This window comes from Betta splendens, chromosome 10 (genome assembly GCF_900634795.4).
Source record: "Betta splendens chromosome 10, fBetSpl5.4, whole genome shotgun sequence".
NCBI lineage: Eukaryota > Metazoa > Chordata > Actinopteri > Anabantiformes > Osphronemidae > Betta > Betta splendens.
Window position 1 is genome coordinate 20,832,895 of NC_040890.2, and position 17,289 is coordinate 20,850,183.

The 17,289-nt window shown below is 41.8% G+C and overlaps 2 protein-coding genes and 1 long non-coding RNA gene across 4 annotated transcripts in view; 1 reads left to right on the forward strand and 2 right to left on the reverse strand.

Annotated features, from left to right (window-relative positions):
* Positions 1–4,760, forward strand: part of LOC114864113 (TBC1 domain family member 9B) — a 13,118-nt gene extending 8,358 nt beyond the window's left edge. For both annotated transcript variants that reach the window (XM_029164769.3, XM_029164770.3), the window contains 8 exons: positions 49–117; positions 201–441; positions 552–617; positions 903–971; positions 1,336–1,389; positions 2,449–2,493; positions 3,014–3,111; positions 3,177–4,760. In XM_029164769.3, the coding sequence (XP_029020602.1) occupies positions 49–117; positions 201–441; positions 552–617; positions 903–971; positions 1,336–1,389; positions 2,449–2,493; positions 3,014–3,111; positions 3,177–3,773 (1,239 nt within the window). In that variant the 3' untranslated portion in view covers positions 3,774–4,760. The remainder of the gene's footprint in view (positions 1–48; positions 118–200; positions 442–551; positions 618–902; positions 972–1,335; positions 1,390–2,448; positions 2,494–3,013; positions 3,112–3,176) is intronic.
* The window catches only part of LOC129604720 (uncharacterized), an 83,883-nt gene that overhangs the window by 32,436 nt on the left and 34,158 nt on the right, over positions 1–17,289 (reverse strand). The gene's annotated exons all lie outside the window — the stretch shown is intronic.
* On the reverse strand, positions 11,835–15,627 carry sqstm1 (sequestosome 1). The gene is made up of 8 exons (XM_029165028.3): positions 15,309–15,627; positions 15,086–15,181; positions 14,355–14,614; positions 14,026–14,164; positions 13,886–13,954; positions 13,668–13,792; positions 12,487–12,700; positions 11,835–12,403 (listed from the first exon to the last, which is right to left on the reverse strand). Exons 1-8 carry the CDS (start codon positions 15,475–15,477, stop codon positions 12,243–12,245), a joined length of 1,233 nt encoding a protein of 410 aa, XP_029020861.1. The 5' UTR covers positions 15,478–15,627; the 3' UTR covers positions 11,835–12,242.

Here is a 17,289-nt window from a genome sequence, read left to right on the forward strand (position 1 = left end):
GCTCAGAGAGGTGGTCACGGTCTTGTTTTCATGTGGATGTTTCTAAAGGTTAGGGCAATGATGACCGAGTCTGCCTTTAGTATTGAGGAGCTGGAGGAGCTGTACTGTCTCTTTAAGGTCAGAGACACACACATTACTCAAAATATATTTTAGCTACAAACCTGAAACACAGACTCAGTCTCTCAGTTTAAACCCCTCAGGCCAAACACATGACAAGCTGCTACTGGGGCTCCAGCAGCTCTGCAGCAGATCGGCACGACCCTAGCCTGCCATACCTGGAGCAGTACCGCATTGACCCAGTCCAGTTTACCCAGCTCTTCACCACATTGGCCCCTTGGGTCTGTGGCGCTCACACCTCCTGCCTGTCAGCTCGGCTCTTCAAACTCTTGGATCAAAACCAGGACGGACTAGTCAACTTCAAAGAGTTTATCACAGGACTCAGTGAGTCCACACAGACACAGTATAACTACAAATTCTTATTTACCTTCAGTTTGTGACTTTTTAACTCTTTAGTGTCAGATTTGTATATTTGAGAGTTTCTGTGTCAACAGGTGGTATGTGCCATGGAGACATGACAGAAAAGCTCAAATTGCTGTACAAGCTTCACCTTCCCCCAGGTAACATCGACACAGCTCACCTCAATTCAGCTAAACACTTTGTGTGTGTGTTTATAGTCAGTCAGTAGCTGGATTTGGTTTTCTATAGGTGGCAGTGACTAGAGGAAGAGCCTGGCTCCCTGGGTCATGTGATTTAGCAGCTCTGCTAATCTGTGTGAATTTGTGTGTGCTAAAGGGTGAATGAAATGCCACGTTACAACGTTGCTCTGACTACTGCTATGGTAGAATAGACCAAGACCCCATATTGACACTTTTTGCAAGTGAAGCTGGTTGTTTGTGTTTCAGCTCTCTGTCCTGAGGAGGCAGAATCTGCTCTAGAGGCGACAGACTTCTTTACAGAAGACAAGCCACAAGGTGAAACACTGTAAAGCACTGGGCTTCTTTCAGTCCGTCCATGTTTCTACTACAGACACAAACTGTACACACTTGTTGGTTTTTGCATGACCATGTCAGATTTAATTGAAATACTGAAGTTTAATCATCACAACCACCTTCTAGGTTAATAGTTAACATAGGAGGATATGACGTCTACTTTAATAAAGAATTGCATTGTGTTCAGCTTTATAAAATATATTTATATAAATTATAGATACTGTGAGTGTTTGATTTACATATAGAAACCTTTCATTAACAAATCTAGTTTTCCTCTCACATTGGTGTTTCTCTTGCTGCTCCTCTTCTTTTTTTTCCCTTCATGTGATGTGATGCTTCCCTCCAGAATCTACTTTCCTGTCTGATCTGGACATGTTGAGGCAGCAGGAAGGGACACCAGGTTTGTTGTTGTGCATATCAGGAAACCTGTTTTTCTGTGTTCTCACCTGGTTTGGCAGCAAGCCTAGTGACTGGGAACTGGTTTCAGACTGTATTATGATAGGCAGCTTGTTGCTGGAGTATATGTGTAGAGATTTCCCACTAGAATGTTTGCTGATCCAAGGTCAGCGCTGCAGTCCGAACATGCGAGTGTCTTGCCATATCTCAGTGACAATAGTTTTGATCTGTAACATCTGTAGCACAGATTCATTGCAAATACATCAATTCCTTTTAATTTCCTTGAGTAAACTAAAGTAATATATTACTTTATTTTACTCAATGTCACTGTAAAGTCACAGCAACACCTCCATAGACTCCATGTTCAACCCTCGTGGCAAATCAGAAAACAGACCTATAGGAACTATAATGCACACATTGATCCAATTTAGTACAGTATAAGATCTAATTTTCACAAACATGCGTTTATCATGTGACATCGTGTGCTTCATCATGTCTGTTTAGAACCAACATTTCATTTTTCATGTTTAGTTTTGTAGCTGCCATGTTGTGAGTTAGTGTATGAATTGAGTGAACTGTGGCAACACAGCAAAGTTAGTCAGCAAAGCCAGAAGAGGATTTGAGTTTAAATCGCTTTGACTTTTTTAAAGTTGTCACAAAACTGGAAAATGTAAAAGATGTATTAAATGCAGTCATGTGTTACTTACCCCACACCTGCAACAATGTTAAAATATATCGGCCATGTACCTGCTGTGCAGAATAACTGTATCATAAGCCCACTTACATCAATATAGACATTTGTGCGTGCGTGTTCGCGTGTGCGTGTGTGCGTCTCAAACACCGACATCCTCCGCTTTCTAACAAGTCAGATGTGCAGCTACTAGACTGAGCTTTTGTCTATAGGCTTTTTGTGTACAGGCTTTAATTCTGGCAGATAAACAGAATAATAAAAGATTTAGATAGGAACGTTTCAACAGAGTCTGTCTTACTGTACAGAGGAACAGAAAAGCAACATTGCTTTGGTTACCGTTGGTGATGATGACAACTTCTTGTCGTTGAACAGGTGAAGACTGGAAGGATGGAGGCACAGACAGTGAAGAGAAGAAAGGTAAATGCTCCCCACCTTTCCTGTTGGCGCTGTGTCCAGGTCAAATACGACCTGGATCAGTTTCAGAACCAGGTCCACAGAAGCATTTTCCTTTACAGTACAACAAATCTGAATGTATGTACAATTACAGCATTTATCAATGTGTAAATGTGTAATGTGCTATATGTAGAAAGAATCAGGTTTTCTATATTCCAGTTATCTACAGACTGGTGATCAGGCTAGAAAATATGCAATTATCAACTAGTTGTAGTTGTTGTTGTTGCATGATTATCATAAACTAGTGATTTTTAGGTTAGTTTGCCGAAGACTTTGGTTTTGCAGACAGTCTGTAGATGAGCTATGTTTGTACACTAATTTGTATCTGTTACAACCTTCAGTGTGACTTGGCTCCAGATAACCTTTAAAGGAGTTCTCTGTACAATGACTGAGACTATTAACCAGTACTAGAGACCTAATAACCAGCTACCAGGTCAGACCTCTGGCCTCACACCTGTCATCTTTTGTTCTTGTCCTGTTTCAGAGGAGAAAGTAAAGGATTATAGGTATTACCTCAGGATGTGGGCCAAAGAGAAGGAACCCAAGAAAGAGACAATCAAAGACCTGCCAAGGATGAACCAGGTGAGGGACGGGTCAACGTATAGCTTCAGTGCTGTGCCAGGTGTAACCTGAGTTTCTATGTGCAGGAGCAGTTCATCGAGTTTTGTAAGACTCTTTACAACATGTTCAGTGAGGAGCCTCTGGAGCAGGAACTGTACCACTCCATCGCCACAGTGGCCAGTCTGCTGCTACGCATCGGCGAGGTCGGAAAGAAGTTCAACAATGGCAGCAAGAAGGTGGAGCCCACTGCTGCTCTGGCTCCTGACCCTCAGGGGGAAGAAGGGCCAAGTGAGGGGGGTTCAGGCGAATCTCAGGTGTGCAGGGCTCTGGCTGATGCCCAGCTGGAGCCAGCAGCTTTGCAGATGTATGATGAGGAAATCAGAGATGACACATCAGCATCGTCATACTCTGTACTGAGCTCTGGCTCACTGCAATGTGAAGACATTGCAGATGACACTGTGCTGATCGGAAGCACCCGCAGGCGGGGCAGCACTCTGGATGCAGATTGGTCAATCACCTTCGAACAGGTGCTGGCATCACTGCTAACCGAGCCGCCACTTGTCGACTATTTTGAGAAGAAAAGGGACATCCAGTGCAAGATATCCGCCTGTAAGGCCCAACGGGCAGTAGAGCGTCAGATAAGCTCCGCCTCTGACCATGAACCCACCCAGCCTTCTGTCTGATTCACCTGGTCACCTCCTTTAGCTTTAGCCCTTTACCTGAATCACCTGCCTCCCATCCAGTGACCTTTTATAACTTCTAAAAGCTGTCTGTATTCAGGTGACTCAGGTTGTTGGGGGTTTTGGTGATGTCAGCACATGATTGGAAGGTCCTTGTGTCTGGCTCTCTTCAGCAGCAGACAGTCTCTGATTGGCTGGGCAGAAAACACTTGACAAAACATCACTATTAATATTCATATGTGATCCTATTCACTTGTGGTGACAGCAGTGAGAAAAATAATCTGTCCCTTTAGCAGTTTAATTCAATGATGATTTAACTCTCAGTAAGATGGATGGGGGCTGGGTCACGAGGGAAAGAATCAACAAATCTGAAGCTGTCATTAGTAAATCTTGACCAGAGATCAGGTTAACCAGATGCAGTAAAACAGCGACATCAACACAAAGCCCAAAAAGTATATTTTCATGTCAATCTGACTATGTGATCTCATCCCACACCAAAACTCTTTAAATCCTAAAATGTAGGTTGAAAAGCTCATTAGTCATGAAAGAAATCTTAAAACTAGTCTAGAAAGGATCCCAACACCTGACAAATAAACTCTACATTTTTACCTAACCAAAATATTCTGACAAAAATGTTTTTCTTCTATTTTACGAAAATGGAATGACTTTATGAAAACAATTATTTAGATGAAATTAAAGCAACTTGTTTAATGTTTTAGTCTATGCAGATTCATTACCAGTATATTAATATAATCCAATATTATCAAATCAACCCATTTAGTCTTTCATCAGACTTTTATTTTGACATCACTGGAGCCTTGTTTGTTAATGTGATGATATTACTCCTATTTGTTTCCTGGTAAATAATAATGATGTTTCAGTGTTTTTATTTTTGGTCTCTGATGTGGTCTGTGCATTTTTTACTGACCTAATTTTAAATCATTGTTTCGATCTATATCTGTTGTTCTAATAAATACTGAACGTAATCAATATCTGTGTTTGTCGTTTGAAGACCTTAACATTAATTTGTTCAACCAATTTCCATTTTTTTTCAATTTAATTTTATGCATATTTACAATTCACAACATAGTTATCTCAAGGCACTTTGCAAGGTAAGGTTCAAGACCTTACACAACCAAACCCAACAGATCCCACACACAGCAAGTCTTTAATTGTAATTAATTACAATTTGACAGCAACAGTGGGAGAGAGGAAAAACTCCCCTTTATGATCAGGACGAAACCTCCAGCAGAACCAGGCTGAATGTGAGCGGCTATCTGCCTTGATCGGTTGGGGTGAGGGGAGAGAGATTTATTTTTTATTTTTACAAAAATACTGTACTTTATTTACAATGCTTTTAAAAACAAACAACAATCAAGACACCACACTCCTTCAACTCAAGAAATCAAGTGTAGTTCCTCATTAGACACATGGCAAAATAAGTCTTTATTACACCATTGCATTTTAAAAGTTTCCAGAGAATCTATGGATTAATCAAAACGGAATTCCATATTTGATGTAAAGTGAGTCAGTGCGCTCTGCAAGCATCCAGCCGTGAGGGGAGCCTTGTACAAAGTTTTCCAATGGGGGTTCAGGTCCTCGCTCAAACCCAGTTTCTCTGCCCACACAGTCTGAGTTCTGCTACAAAGTTTTCCTTTGTTAATGCTTTTTGTCTACAGTTTCTAAAATCAGTTTCTCTGGTCGACATGCCCTGAGTAGGAGTCCATCTAGCTGTCCAAACATGAGACTCAGGTGAAGGCCAGGGAATGGATCTGTGTGATCAGGCTCCACAGACCCGCTGCTGTATCCACTCGGCTGACCCAGTTCATCCTCGAGCAGCTTCTGCCTCCACAGCTCCAGGACCTTCCATACGACCCGGACAGACCTCATACCCAGTACAGATGCCAGTGCTTGGGCGTTGGTTAAAGTCGGTCCTGCTGCGTCCACCACTTGCTGTAGGCAGAGAGTCAGCACCTCCATCACTCCTGGTGTGACACTACTCCAAATGTCCATTCGTGCACCATGGATTAATGGACCCTTAAGCAACCAGTACAGAGAGTTAGTGTCATTGGTTCTTTTAAAGGTAAAAAGTGCCCACAACTTAAAAACACCCTGATAAAATGAAGGAAGCCCATTTAACCTTAAAAATTTAGCATCAGTTATGAACAGAGCAGCATCCAGTCCCAAGTTATTTGCACGTCTAAGAATGCAGCTGGCTACATCTCTCCACATTAAATCCAGCAGCCCTGTCAGATACAGCTGGATAAACTATGTTGGAAAAATACTGCATGTAATCACTGTAACATATTTTGCTGAAGCCTCGTTAGCTGTGCTATAGCTTTGAAGTTTCCTCCTTCTGCTCTGCAAGAAATAGGGAGTACCAGTGTGTGGCATCCTTATCTGATGAGCCCAATGCTTGCTTTGTGCAGGAAATATTTCCCACGTTCTGTGTGACTATGCTCCTCCCAGAATGCAATACATATTATGAGCTGAATCCTTGTCTTCTCTTCAGTGAGAGGAAGTTGCCTTTGCTGTAAACTGCTCACCCCTTGCAAGAAAAATTCTGAAGAAGGTCTCAACTGATTGTGTCAGCTTTATTTAAGATTTACAAAGGGAACTACCAATTTCCCTAACAAACTGCATCCTAAAAGTAGCGTTCTGCTGGCCAGGTGGATAAGGCCCTGACCTCCTTCATCTTTAAATAAAAACAAAACACTTTGTGGCACCCAGTGCATGCGACCCGAGGGGGGTTGAGACATGCCAGGCAATGCCACAGCATTGAGGCCCCAAGTTTATTGACAGTCAACACCCTGCCTCTGTAAGACATTTGTGAGAGGAGCCATTTCCACTTTGCCAACCTCCCCTCTACCTTGTCCACTACACCCTCCCAGTTTTTCTGGACCATTGTGTCATTGCTCAGGTATACCCCAAGGTTTTTGAGTCCATCTGTACTCCATTTTAAAGTCTGTGGAAGAACTGGGAGGTTTCCATGACAGTCGCCCACAGCAAGAGCTTCACTCTAATTCAAGTTCACCTTTGCTGCGGATAAAACACAGAAACTATGAACAATGTCAGCTAAGCCATCAATGTCATGTTGATTTTTTTGTAAAAACAATGACATCATCCACATAAGCAGATAAACAATGTTATTGTTAAAACCAGGTAAAACTAAGCCATTAATGCCTGAGCGGATTTTTCTCAACAATGGTTCCAGGGAGAGTGCATAGAGCATACCAGACAGTGCACAGCCCTACTGTGCACTCTAAAAAGTGCACACAGATTGCGATTAAACATTACTGTACAGTACCTTGATCTTGGCAATGAAACCGGTGCTGAATCCAAACTTCTCCATGGTCTTCCAGAGGAATTTATGCTCAACACGATCAAAAGCCTTTTTGCCTGGTCCAGTGTTTTTACATTTGGGGGTTTCAATGTACTCTCAATTTCTTGTGGTGTCACTCATTGTCTGTAGCTCCACTATATCAGTCTCAAAGTCTTTAAATGATCTGTCAATGTCTCGTGTAACATTGAGAGTGTGCTGTTGACAAGAGCCTGATCTGAAATTTTCCATGGTCCCACCACTGCTTAAGACACGTAGAATCACTCTTCCTATTTCTAAAAGCAGTCCATAAATAACTAAGAGCCTCCCTAAACTTTTTATTCTGAGTCAAAACAGAGTTAAAATGCCAATATGCACTCTTTGGTAAGATATTTCTAAGAAAAACATCAAATAAAAGCAGAGAGTGATCTGTAAAATCTACTGCCAATATTTTACATGTTTTAAAAATACTAAAATTATGTTTAAAACAGTAAAGGCAGTCAAGTCGAGCTACTGTAAGGAGATGATGTTTTCGCTTGAGTGGGACCATGTGTACTTCCTGGCATCTCTGTGCATCCTTCTCCATACATCCACCAGGCCATGAGAATGAACCAGCTGTCTTGGAACCTACTGGGAAACTGTATGCGGCTCTGCATGGTTTTGATCCAAGAGATCATTCTCAGTACAGTTAAAGGAGCCTGATCATACTTTTCATTCTAAAGAATATTGGACATCAATGTCTCAGTGGGGTTTCATTCCATAAAACCCTTTAGATCATCCACACTGCCCCTGTCAATGTGTGTTTTTTCACTCCCTATCAGTAAACGCTGTGTTTTCTGGGCGTGTCGCAAGCGAAGCTGCTCGCTACACTTCTGTGCGGAAGCGCATACCTTTTTTTTTATTGGCTTCATGGATATGAGCCATCGCACGGTTAGGATACAATAGGTGGCAGTAGTGCGACATTGAGAATGCAATTCAACGCAATCCTCCACAGAAGAAGACCCACTACAGGACTGCACGACACAGGCCAGCTGGTTCGTAGCGTAGTACAATCATAAATCTACGATCCCGAATCTGACCCTGAAGCTGAAGAGGAGGCTGTTGAAGTCACCACATTTCGGCTGATGCAATATGTGTCTCATTGGTAATGTCGCATTTACTTTAATTTATTTGATTTATGTAATTTGCAAAGCGACTAGCGTTTGCTAATGCTTATGCTAAATGGCCTCTGCCGCTAGAATATTCACAACACGACTTACCTGGAAAACTCTCATTAATAGAAAACACTACTTTAGCTTACATTATACTAATAAATAAAAGTTTGAGAGCATAGCTGAAATAATATAAATACATTTTACATTTACACATTTCACTGTTTTTGTCTTACTTTTGCTGCTGCTCTGACATATTTTTATTTTAAAAATGTGCATTAATATTTAGAGCAATCACTGCATGACCTACCTGGGAATAAAAGGGATTGGTTCAAATTATATATTGACCTAAAGTATTTTTACTGCTTTTAATTATATTTTTTGATCATTCTTGATAAATTTGACAGTAATATGTCTCTGTATCTGAAGTTGTTACAGGTATCTAGTCTACAGAGGTTAGTGAGCTGGTGCTGGGCATTCCTGGGTTGAAGAATCTGAGTTGCTATCTCTTCCTGCGTGGGTTGTAGATGAAGGCAGTTTTCTGATGGATAAAACACTCACTGTATGTTGGATATATTCCACCTGTGGAATAACTCCTTTACCATTTGAGTAGAAATGTCTTTTTTGTGAGAAACACAGAGGTGTGTGATTGCACCAACTCAGAGTAGCACATTTAAAAGGGATAAAGGCTCAGTTAACTCGCTGTAGCCATTAGCAAAGCTAGCTATTAGCTTGTCTCACATGTGGGTTACTAAATTTTAAAATACCAACTAACATATTTAAGCATCACAAGTATCAAGCACGTACTTACTACAGCGTGCTAGATCCACCACTCCCTGCCTGTAGCCACTCGAAGGCCGATGCAATTACAGAAAAAGGCCAAAAGCTACACCCACTGTTCCCTGTATGTAGCCCACATAAGCACATTTGAAGGGGACAAAGGCTTGGTCAACTGGCTGTAGCCGTTAGCATAGCTAGCTATTAGCTGGCCTCAAACATGGGCTGCCATGTTTGTCTGTTCACAGTGAGTGAGAGGAGGGAAACGGCGGAAGTCCAGTTTTGGTTCGGTATTATTGTGGGGGTGGTGGTTCAGAATTTGCAGGGAGGACTTCCTGCTTCTGTGACGACAGGGGGGTAACGGTTTCAGAGTAGGACGAGGTCTGTCTCCATTGGATAAAGTCTCAAAATGTATAAATAGCACGGTAGAAGTGCATTTCCTTCTCAGTGAGTGTAAATGTGAGCCATAGAGTCATAGGAGAGCTCCAAAATGTCTAAAAAGTGGATTTTGCATGATATGACCCTTTTAAAATCCCCACCCAAGAATAAAAAATCCGTGTTGTCAACTTCATCACAGATTTTCTCAAAAAAGGACTTTCTCTCTGTACCATTAGTTGGAGCATATACATTAAAAAAAACAACAGTGAAATGGTCAAATTGAGCTTTGGCCACAAGGAGCCTCCCTTCTATGATGTGCTCGACCTCCAGGGAAATCGGAGAAAATGTTCTTGCAAACAGGAAGCACACGCCTCCACTCGAGGCAGTGTTGTGACTTAAAATTACTTCTTTGTCCCATGCTTTGTTTCAATCCATCTGATTTTGCTCATTGCTGTGTTTCTTGTAAAAACAACACATTTATATTTTTCATTTTTACCATTTCAAACACCATTGCTCTTTTCTTGGCCTCTCTGGCTCCATTTACATTCAAGATTCCCAGTCTAAAAGTGCCCATACTAAGTTAGATAAGATAAAGGACACTAAAATCAGTAAATAATTTAAATATGCAGTTGATGTTTTACATTGAGAACCAATCTTTTCAATCTAAGTATTTCCTGGTCTGTGAGACTAGACACGTCTCTGTTCCTTATATGGCTTCATGCTGATACATAAAAAACTTTAGTCAGGAAAATATATATAATATTATTTATAAGAGTCCACTCTCTCAATGTCCATTCCCTGGATGTGCATCAGTGGGATGACAGCAGACTGCCATTGGAAAAAATCCACCACCATTACTTTGTTTTTCCTGCATTGATCAGGAGGTGGTTCCGCTGGCACCAGTCCACAGAGTCGCGAGTGAGTCCTATGTACTCTGCATCAAAGTCATTGGTGATCAGGCCAACAATTGCTGAGTCATCAGAGAACATCTGCAGGACATAGCTGAAAGATCCTGGTCAATGATGACACCAATGTCACAGTCAAATCTGAAGTTAATGTTATGTCATTCAGGGTGGCTATCCAAAGAACACAGAGACACCAAACTGAGACAACAAACGGGTTGGTTGTCCCTCTTCACAAAAAAGGGGACAGGAGAGTGTGTTTTAACTATAGGGGGATAACACTTCTCTGCCTCCCTGGGAAAGTCTATGCCGGGCTACTGGAGAGCAGAATACGGCCAATAGTCAAACCTCGGATACAGGAGAAACAATGTGGTTTTTTTCGGCCTGGTCGTGGAACGCTGGACCAGCTGTATACCCTCAACAGGGTGCTTGAGGGTTTGTGGGAGTTTGCCCAACTAGTCTACATGTGTTTTGTGGATCTGGAGAAGGCATTCGACCATGTCCCTCGTGACATTCTGTAGGGGATGCTCCGAGAGTATGGAGTCCAGGGCTCTTTGCTAAGGGCTGTTCGGTCTTTGTACAACCGGAGTAGGTGCTTGGTTCGCATTGCCAGCATTAAGTCAGACCTGTTCCCAGTGCATGTTTGCTGCCCTTGGTCACCGGTTCTGTTCATTATTTTTATGGACAGAATTTCTAGGCGCAGCCAGGGGCCGGAGGGGGACCACTGGATAGCATCTCTGCTTTTTGCAGAAGATGTTGTCCTGTTGGCTTTATCGGGCCAGGACCTTCAGCGTGCGCTGGTGCGGTTTGCAGCTGAATGTGAAGTGGCTGAGATGAGAATCCGTTCCTCCAAATCTGAGGCCATGGTTCTCGACCGGAAAAAGGTGGTTTGCCCTCTCCAGGTTAGAGGAGAGGTCTTCAAGTATCTTGGGGTCTTGTTCATGAGTGAGGGAAGGAAGGAGCGTGAGATTGACAGACGGATCGGTGCGGCATCGGTCCGTCGTGGTGAAGAGAGAGCTGAGCTGAAAGGCAAAGCTCTCAATTTACCGGTCAATCGACGTTCCTACCCTCACCTATGGTCATGAGCTTTGGGTCTCGGCCGAAAGGGCAAGGTCACAGATACAAGTGGCTGAAATGAGCTTCCTCCGTAGGGTGGCTGGGCGCTACCTTAGAGATAAGGTGAGGAGCTCTGTCACCCAGGAGGAGCTCAGAATAGAGTCGCTTCTCCTCCACATCGTGAGGAGCCAGTTGAGGTGGCTCGAGCAGGTTCGGATGCCCCCTGGACGCCTCCCTGGGGAGGTGTTCCGGGCATGTCCCACCGGTAGGAGGCCCCGAGGAAGACCCAGGACACGCTGGAGAGGTCTTTCGGCTGGCCTGGGAACGTCTTGGGGTCCCACCGTAAGAGCTGGAGGAAGTGTCCTGGGAGAAGGAAATCTGGAACTCTCTGCTCAGACTGCTGCCCCCGCGACCCGGCCCCGGATAAGCAGATGAAAATGGATGGATGGATGGAAATACCAAAAATAATACAACCCATAACCATATTTTAAAGTGTTTTTATTTTACAGGTTTAAATGCATCAGATGGACATTGATCGACTCGCCTCGTGCTTCTGTTGGCTTGGTTAAAAAAAGTGATGCGTTTCTTACAGAAGTGAGGCTTAAAAAACCTGGTTTTGCTGGTTCATAGGAAACATGTTTTTCTGAGTAGACTGCCTGATGCTCATTGAAGATTAATTTAAATATTTCATGGACCTTCAGTATAGTCAATTTAATTGATTTGATTTATCAAGTTAAGTTAATAATATATAATAATAATAATAATCTGGAGCCTATTTTATTTCTTTTTTATTTAGATTAACAGAAAGAAATACAAGTAGTTATGAAAGCATTAGGTATTGATTAATACCAGTATCCAGCTGAGTTCAGTTATAGGTGTGATGACTTTATTAAGGCTGGGGGCGGGGCTGCTTGGCATATTGGATGGCGTCTAGCGCAGCACCAATGTCAAAGTTTTTGGCCTGAAGGAGTCGAGTCAACCAACCAGCTTCATCGGTAAAGCCCATGGACAACATGAGAGCCAAGGACTCCACCAGGCGAGGATCTGCTTCTGTGGTGAGGGGAAGGTGTTCTGCAGGTTACATTTAAAATAAACAATTACATCTCAGACTGAGGAGCAGAAAGGGGTCTTACCTTGAGGCAGGTGAGGGTATAGAGCTGCCTCCTTTAGACCTGTTGGACCCACATGATCCCTCAGGGGTTCCCGTTGGGAGCCCTGCAGTTCTGTCAATGGGTGTTCCTGGGATCCAGAGGGCTGATCCTGATTCTGGGGCTGCAGCTCACCAGTGGAGGGGTCAACCTCTTTGGAACTGAGGTGAGTCCACTCTTCATCAGAGTCTCTGCTCATCTGAAGACCACATAACACTTTGGTTAGATACATATTGGTCATATTGGTCTCAGGTTTTGACTAGGTTATTGTGTGAGAACAGACCATGAAACATTAATATTTAGTGTGTTGAGATGAACCAGGCTGACAGTGAGCATTAAAAGAATTTGAGCTTAGGTTTAAATTCCAGACACTGCATCACTAATTTCTCTGCTGTCCTGTGTGAGGCAGTTTTCATATGAATTAATATTTGTGAGACTATGGGTAAACGTTTTAAAGTGAGAAGTTGCTGATTCAGATTTGTCATCTGTCTAATAGGTGGCTTGTGTTGAAAAATACCCCCAAATACTGACACATTCAACCTTCTTTTTAATTGTGGTTAAATGATAAATTACCAAAATAGGCCATGACTTGACTCTGCCCATTTTGCACAAAATTGTTATTTTAACCCTTTTAGGCATTTCAGTACTATTACACACAAACTGGGATGTGTGTAGAAACACAAAGTAAGACAGATGTGCATTTAGTGCACCTTTAAACTTTTTAGTATGGCAAAAACATTAATTGAACATCTTATGACACTAACAAGGTCTAGCAGGTATGACACCCAACCCTCCTCCCTTTCTGGTTCACTAAGCTATTCCTCAAATGTTTGTCAGCCACAGTTCATCGTAATGTTGGTTGAAGGAAGTCTGTTCCTAATTCCACAGACACGAGACAAGATGAAAAACATTTAATTTATGATGGACATGGAACAAGTAAGGATGCGTAATAAGTTTCTTGGACTTAAATAGTAAAGGCTTAATTGGTATTTAATGTGCTGCGATACTGCTTTTTATCAGGGAGACTCTACGGTTAAGTGATGGGAGAGATCTGGGACTAAAAGCAGCAATTCAATGACTACCTGATCCACAGTTGCAGATTCTGTTGAATCAGTTCACTGAATTTCTCATTTCTCATTTCTCTTAACCTGTTGGGCTTTACTTACCTTTGACCCCCTGCTGCCCCCTCCATCCATCTCCACATCAACATCCACACTCCCACTCTGAGAAGGAGGAGGAGTCACTTTGGTCCTCTGGCCTTCATGCTCCACATCGATATCCACGTTGATACCTGGACACATTCTCTCTCTGATTAAATATGACAAGTTTATCCCCCAACATTCGCTTAAAGCTTCACTAGTCTTAGGTGTAAACAGTGACTCACCCAGTGGGCTCAACATGGCTGCCACCCCTTCCCCAATGTTCTTCAGAAAGTCCATGTTTGCCTGAGAGGCTGCAGACAGTTCAGGTGTTGGTCACTGATTTATAAATTAGCGTTATAACTAAATTCAGACTAACACCAACCAGAGGGGGCGCTGTCATCTGCTGCAGCTCTGGTGGGTTCTGCCTTATCCTGATTCTGAGTAGGAGCCTGAGCTTGGTTCATGTTCTGGTTCCACATGCAGTGTCTCATCTTCTTCAGCCACTTCCCCCGAGGGAACCACTGCAGACACCAGAAGGAACAGTTCATTCATCAGCTATTACAACAAAGAGAAAATTCTAATTCTAAACATCAGCTGGTTAAAATCCTTCTGGTGCTTGGAAAAGAATGATAAAGAGTGAGGTCAGTTAGCAGGAACAGTGATTAGTGAGTAAGTTGTTTATTGCCCCCGTTACCTCATGATGCCCCTCACCTGCATTGGGTGCCAGATGGGCAGCAGAGCATGCTCAGTGTGCTTCCCTTCGGCCTGGCAGGTGGAGCACAGGTCATAATCAGGACAAACCGAACACTTGAAGCGGGTACCAACCACAGGACCTTCACATCCATCACAAGTAACATTAGGGTGATGGGGTGGGGAACCAGTGTGATGGGGTGTGGCGTGGTGAGGAAAGGGTCCAAAAGTGAAAGGGGGGAAGGCGTGGAGAGGAAAGTCCCTGTGGTGCTCCTTCTTTTCTGAAAGAAAGAGGAACTTATTGTGAACTGCAGCTGGATACATCCATAGTTTTGTGGTACTGATACAACTACAATAAAGATCTAGTTTATTCCAAAATAAATCCAGATGTTTTCCCTGTCACAAACAAATCCCAACAAGTAACTAACTCCAACCCTATAACAAATTAAAAAAGGTTTTTGTACTAAAAACGTTTTAATAGGTAATTAATTTTAACTGGTAGTCATGGTTTCTCTAAACTTACGTGTTTCCTTCTCTGTCATTTTAGCAAATAAATCCGTGAGCTCTCCTCAGACAGAAGCCAAGAATTTACTTGTAAAAAGAAGGAAAATAACAGTAGCGATACCACAACATCTAGTATAATCATGGACAATTATTCTATCCCAGGACATGATCGAAGTCCCTTTTTAATTTTGGCCTATCCGTTTTCAGTGTCTCTCTCTAAAACGAGCGCAGGTGCGTCATGTTTGTACCTTTGATAAACAGGCGGAACGTGTTGTCTTTCACGCAGGCCAAACCCATCATGAGCTCATCATCCGAAGAAAACGCCACCAGGTCCCCGTCTTCATCTGAATATTAAATATGAGCCTCTTTAATTGGAGCAGAGTCTGTTCATCGTTAAGTTTCACACACTAAGTAAACGAGAGTTTACTAGTGTTTGGGGTGCGTGATTACATACAGTACAGCGAGACGTACCTCGGTAGTACATATTGAAGGATCTGGTGTTGAGGTTGTTAAAGACTCCAGCTGTTTTTCCTCTCAGATACTCAAAGCTGCAGGAGACGTCCTGGTCCACCGCAAATCTCCGAATCTCCTTCACCGCCTCGTCTTTCCCCAACAGGTAGGCCTTCACCGTCACCGACATGCTGCCGCAAACACTCACTAACCGACGCCTTATAGAAAAAAGCAGTCTGCGCTCACAATGACCCAGACACTAAACTCACTGTATCCGAAACAAATTCAGAAAGTTTGTGACGCAGCTTTAAATCGCTCTCCTTTTAATGTTTACTTCCGCGACTTACGTCACCGCGAACATGACAAGTAAATATTGACGTGTTGTATGATTGGTCCATTTCGGGAGTCCGCCCAATCGACCAATGAGAGGCCGAGTAATGATTCAGCGCTTTCCAATTCGGGACTTTCCCCAAGTCCAGTCACCAATTAAAAACGACGGCATAAAGGTGGCGTTAAAGTGAAAAAAAAAAAAGCTAAGTCATTATTACAAGACACAAGATGACGGTTGTTACTGTAAACATTTTGAAAGTACAATAAATCTTAATTTCTAAGCAGAATTTACAGGACATCATGAATATTAAATTCCAACATTAACATTTAGTATTGTGTGGTTTGTACTTCTGACTGAAGTAAAAGGTTTGGTTTAGTGTTGGATAATTTGTTAGTTTAGTATAATTAAAATCAGGTTGTGTTAGAAGAAGAACAAACTTATATAAACATTGTTTTTACTGTTTTCTGTCGAATTAAATCACAACACTAGCACAAAAGGTTAAATGAATCAAAAGCAACAGAATGGTTTGTGAAAGAATGAGAACAGTAAAATGTAATCATCGGAACAACACTTTACAATAAAATTAACAGATGTTCAAAGGACTGGTGAATGTTTATGATGAATGAAAATTAAGATTTATGCTAAAAAGTTCACTTGACAAACAGCTGAGTTTTAGTTAATTTTCCTGGTTCTTTCATTAGACTTGTGCCTCTGTAGATTGTGGACAAACTGTTTCGGTCTACATCACATATTATTATGATAAACACAATTTTTTTATTTGTAAAAACTTTTAAAAATTATAAATTTTGTTGTTGTTGTTTTTAGTTACATTTTATTTTGTTAATTATTATTTTGTTCATCTGAGTTAAAGGTTCAGATTGTCATTTATAAAAATTCACTTAATAAATACACTTTTTACTGCTTTGTTTGCAATACCCACAACTTATTTTCTACTCATTTTCGTTGTATTACTTCTTGATATTCATTTAGAGCGTATAGTGCAAGACATTTACTAAATGTAAAACCATTGGTTGGAATAATTTTAAACTTTAGTTTTGTGCTACTTTCCAGGTGTTGCAACTTGATAGTTTAGTCACAACCCAGGAGCCAACAAGCAGCTGACACTTAATCAGGTGATTCTGACTCATCAGTCCTGTGAGTATGAATCATGTTTAGGCTTGGCTCTGACTTGGCTGCTTCATATTTTTATCATGAGTTATCTACATACCTCTGTCTTACATATATAACAGAGTTGTAAAATCAGTTAGAAATCGTGGCTTTGTCTACCAAACTCATCCTAACCTACTCCAGTGTAGTTCAACTTTATAATTTAATTTGAGCCTTTAATAGTCCCACATTGGGGAAGTTTTGTCTCATAACGCATAGGCACAATAAAAGTAAGTACAGCAACCAATGAAAAGTACAGCATCAAATCAAAGTAGGTCGACACTGTACAAGTGGGCAGAGTGAGTATGAAGTCATAGGAATCATAGGAAGGGTTATTGTATAATAAAATATAAATGTTGCAAACTTTTGCACAAATATTGCACAGAATAAATTTCTACATAAGTGAGTTATCAGTTGTGGGGTGGAAGGTATTGACTGTATAGTCTGATCACAGCAGGTAGGAAAGATCTACGGTATCCTTCACACAGCGAGGGTGGATGAGTT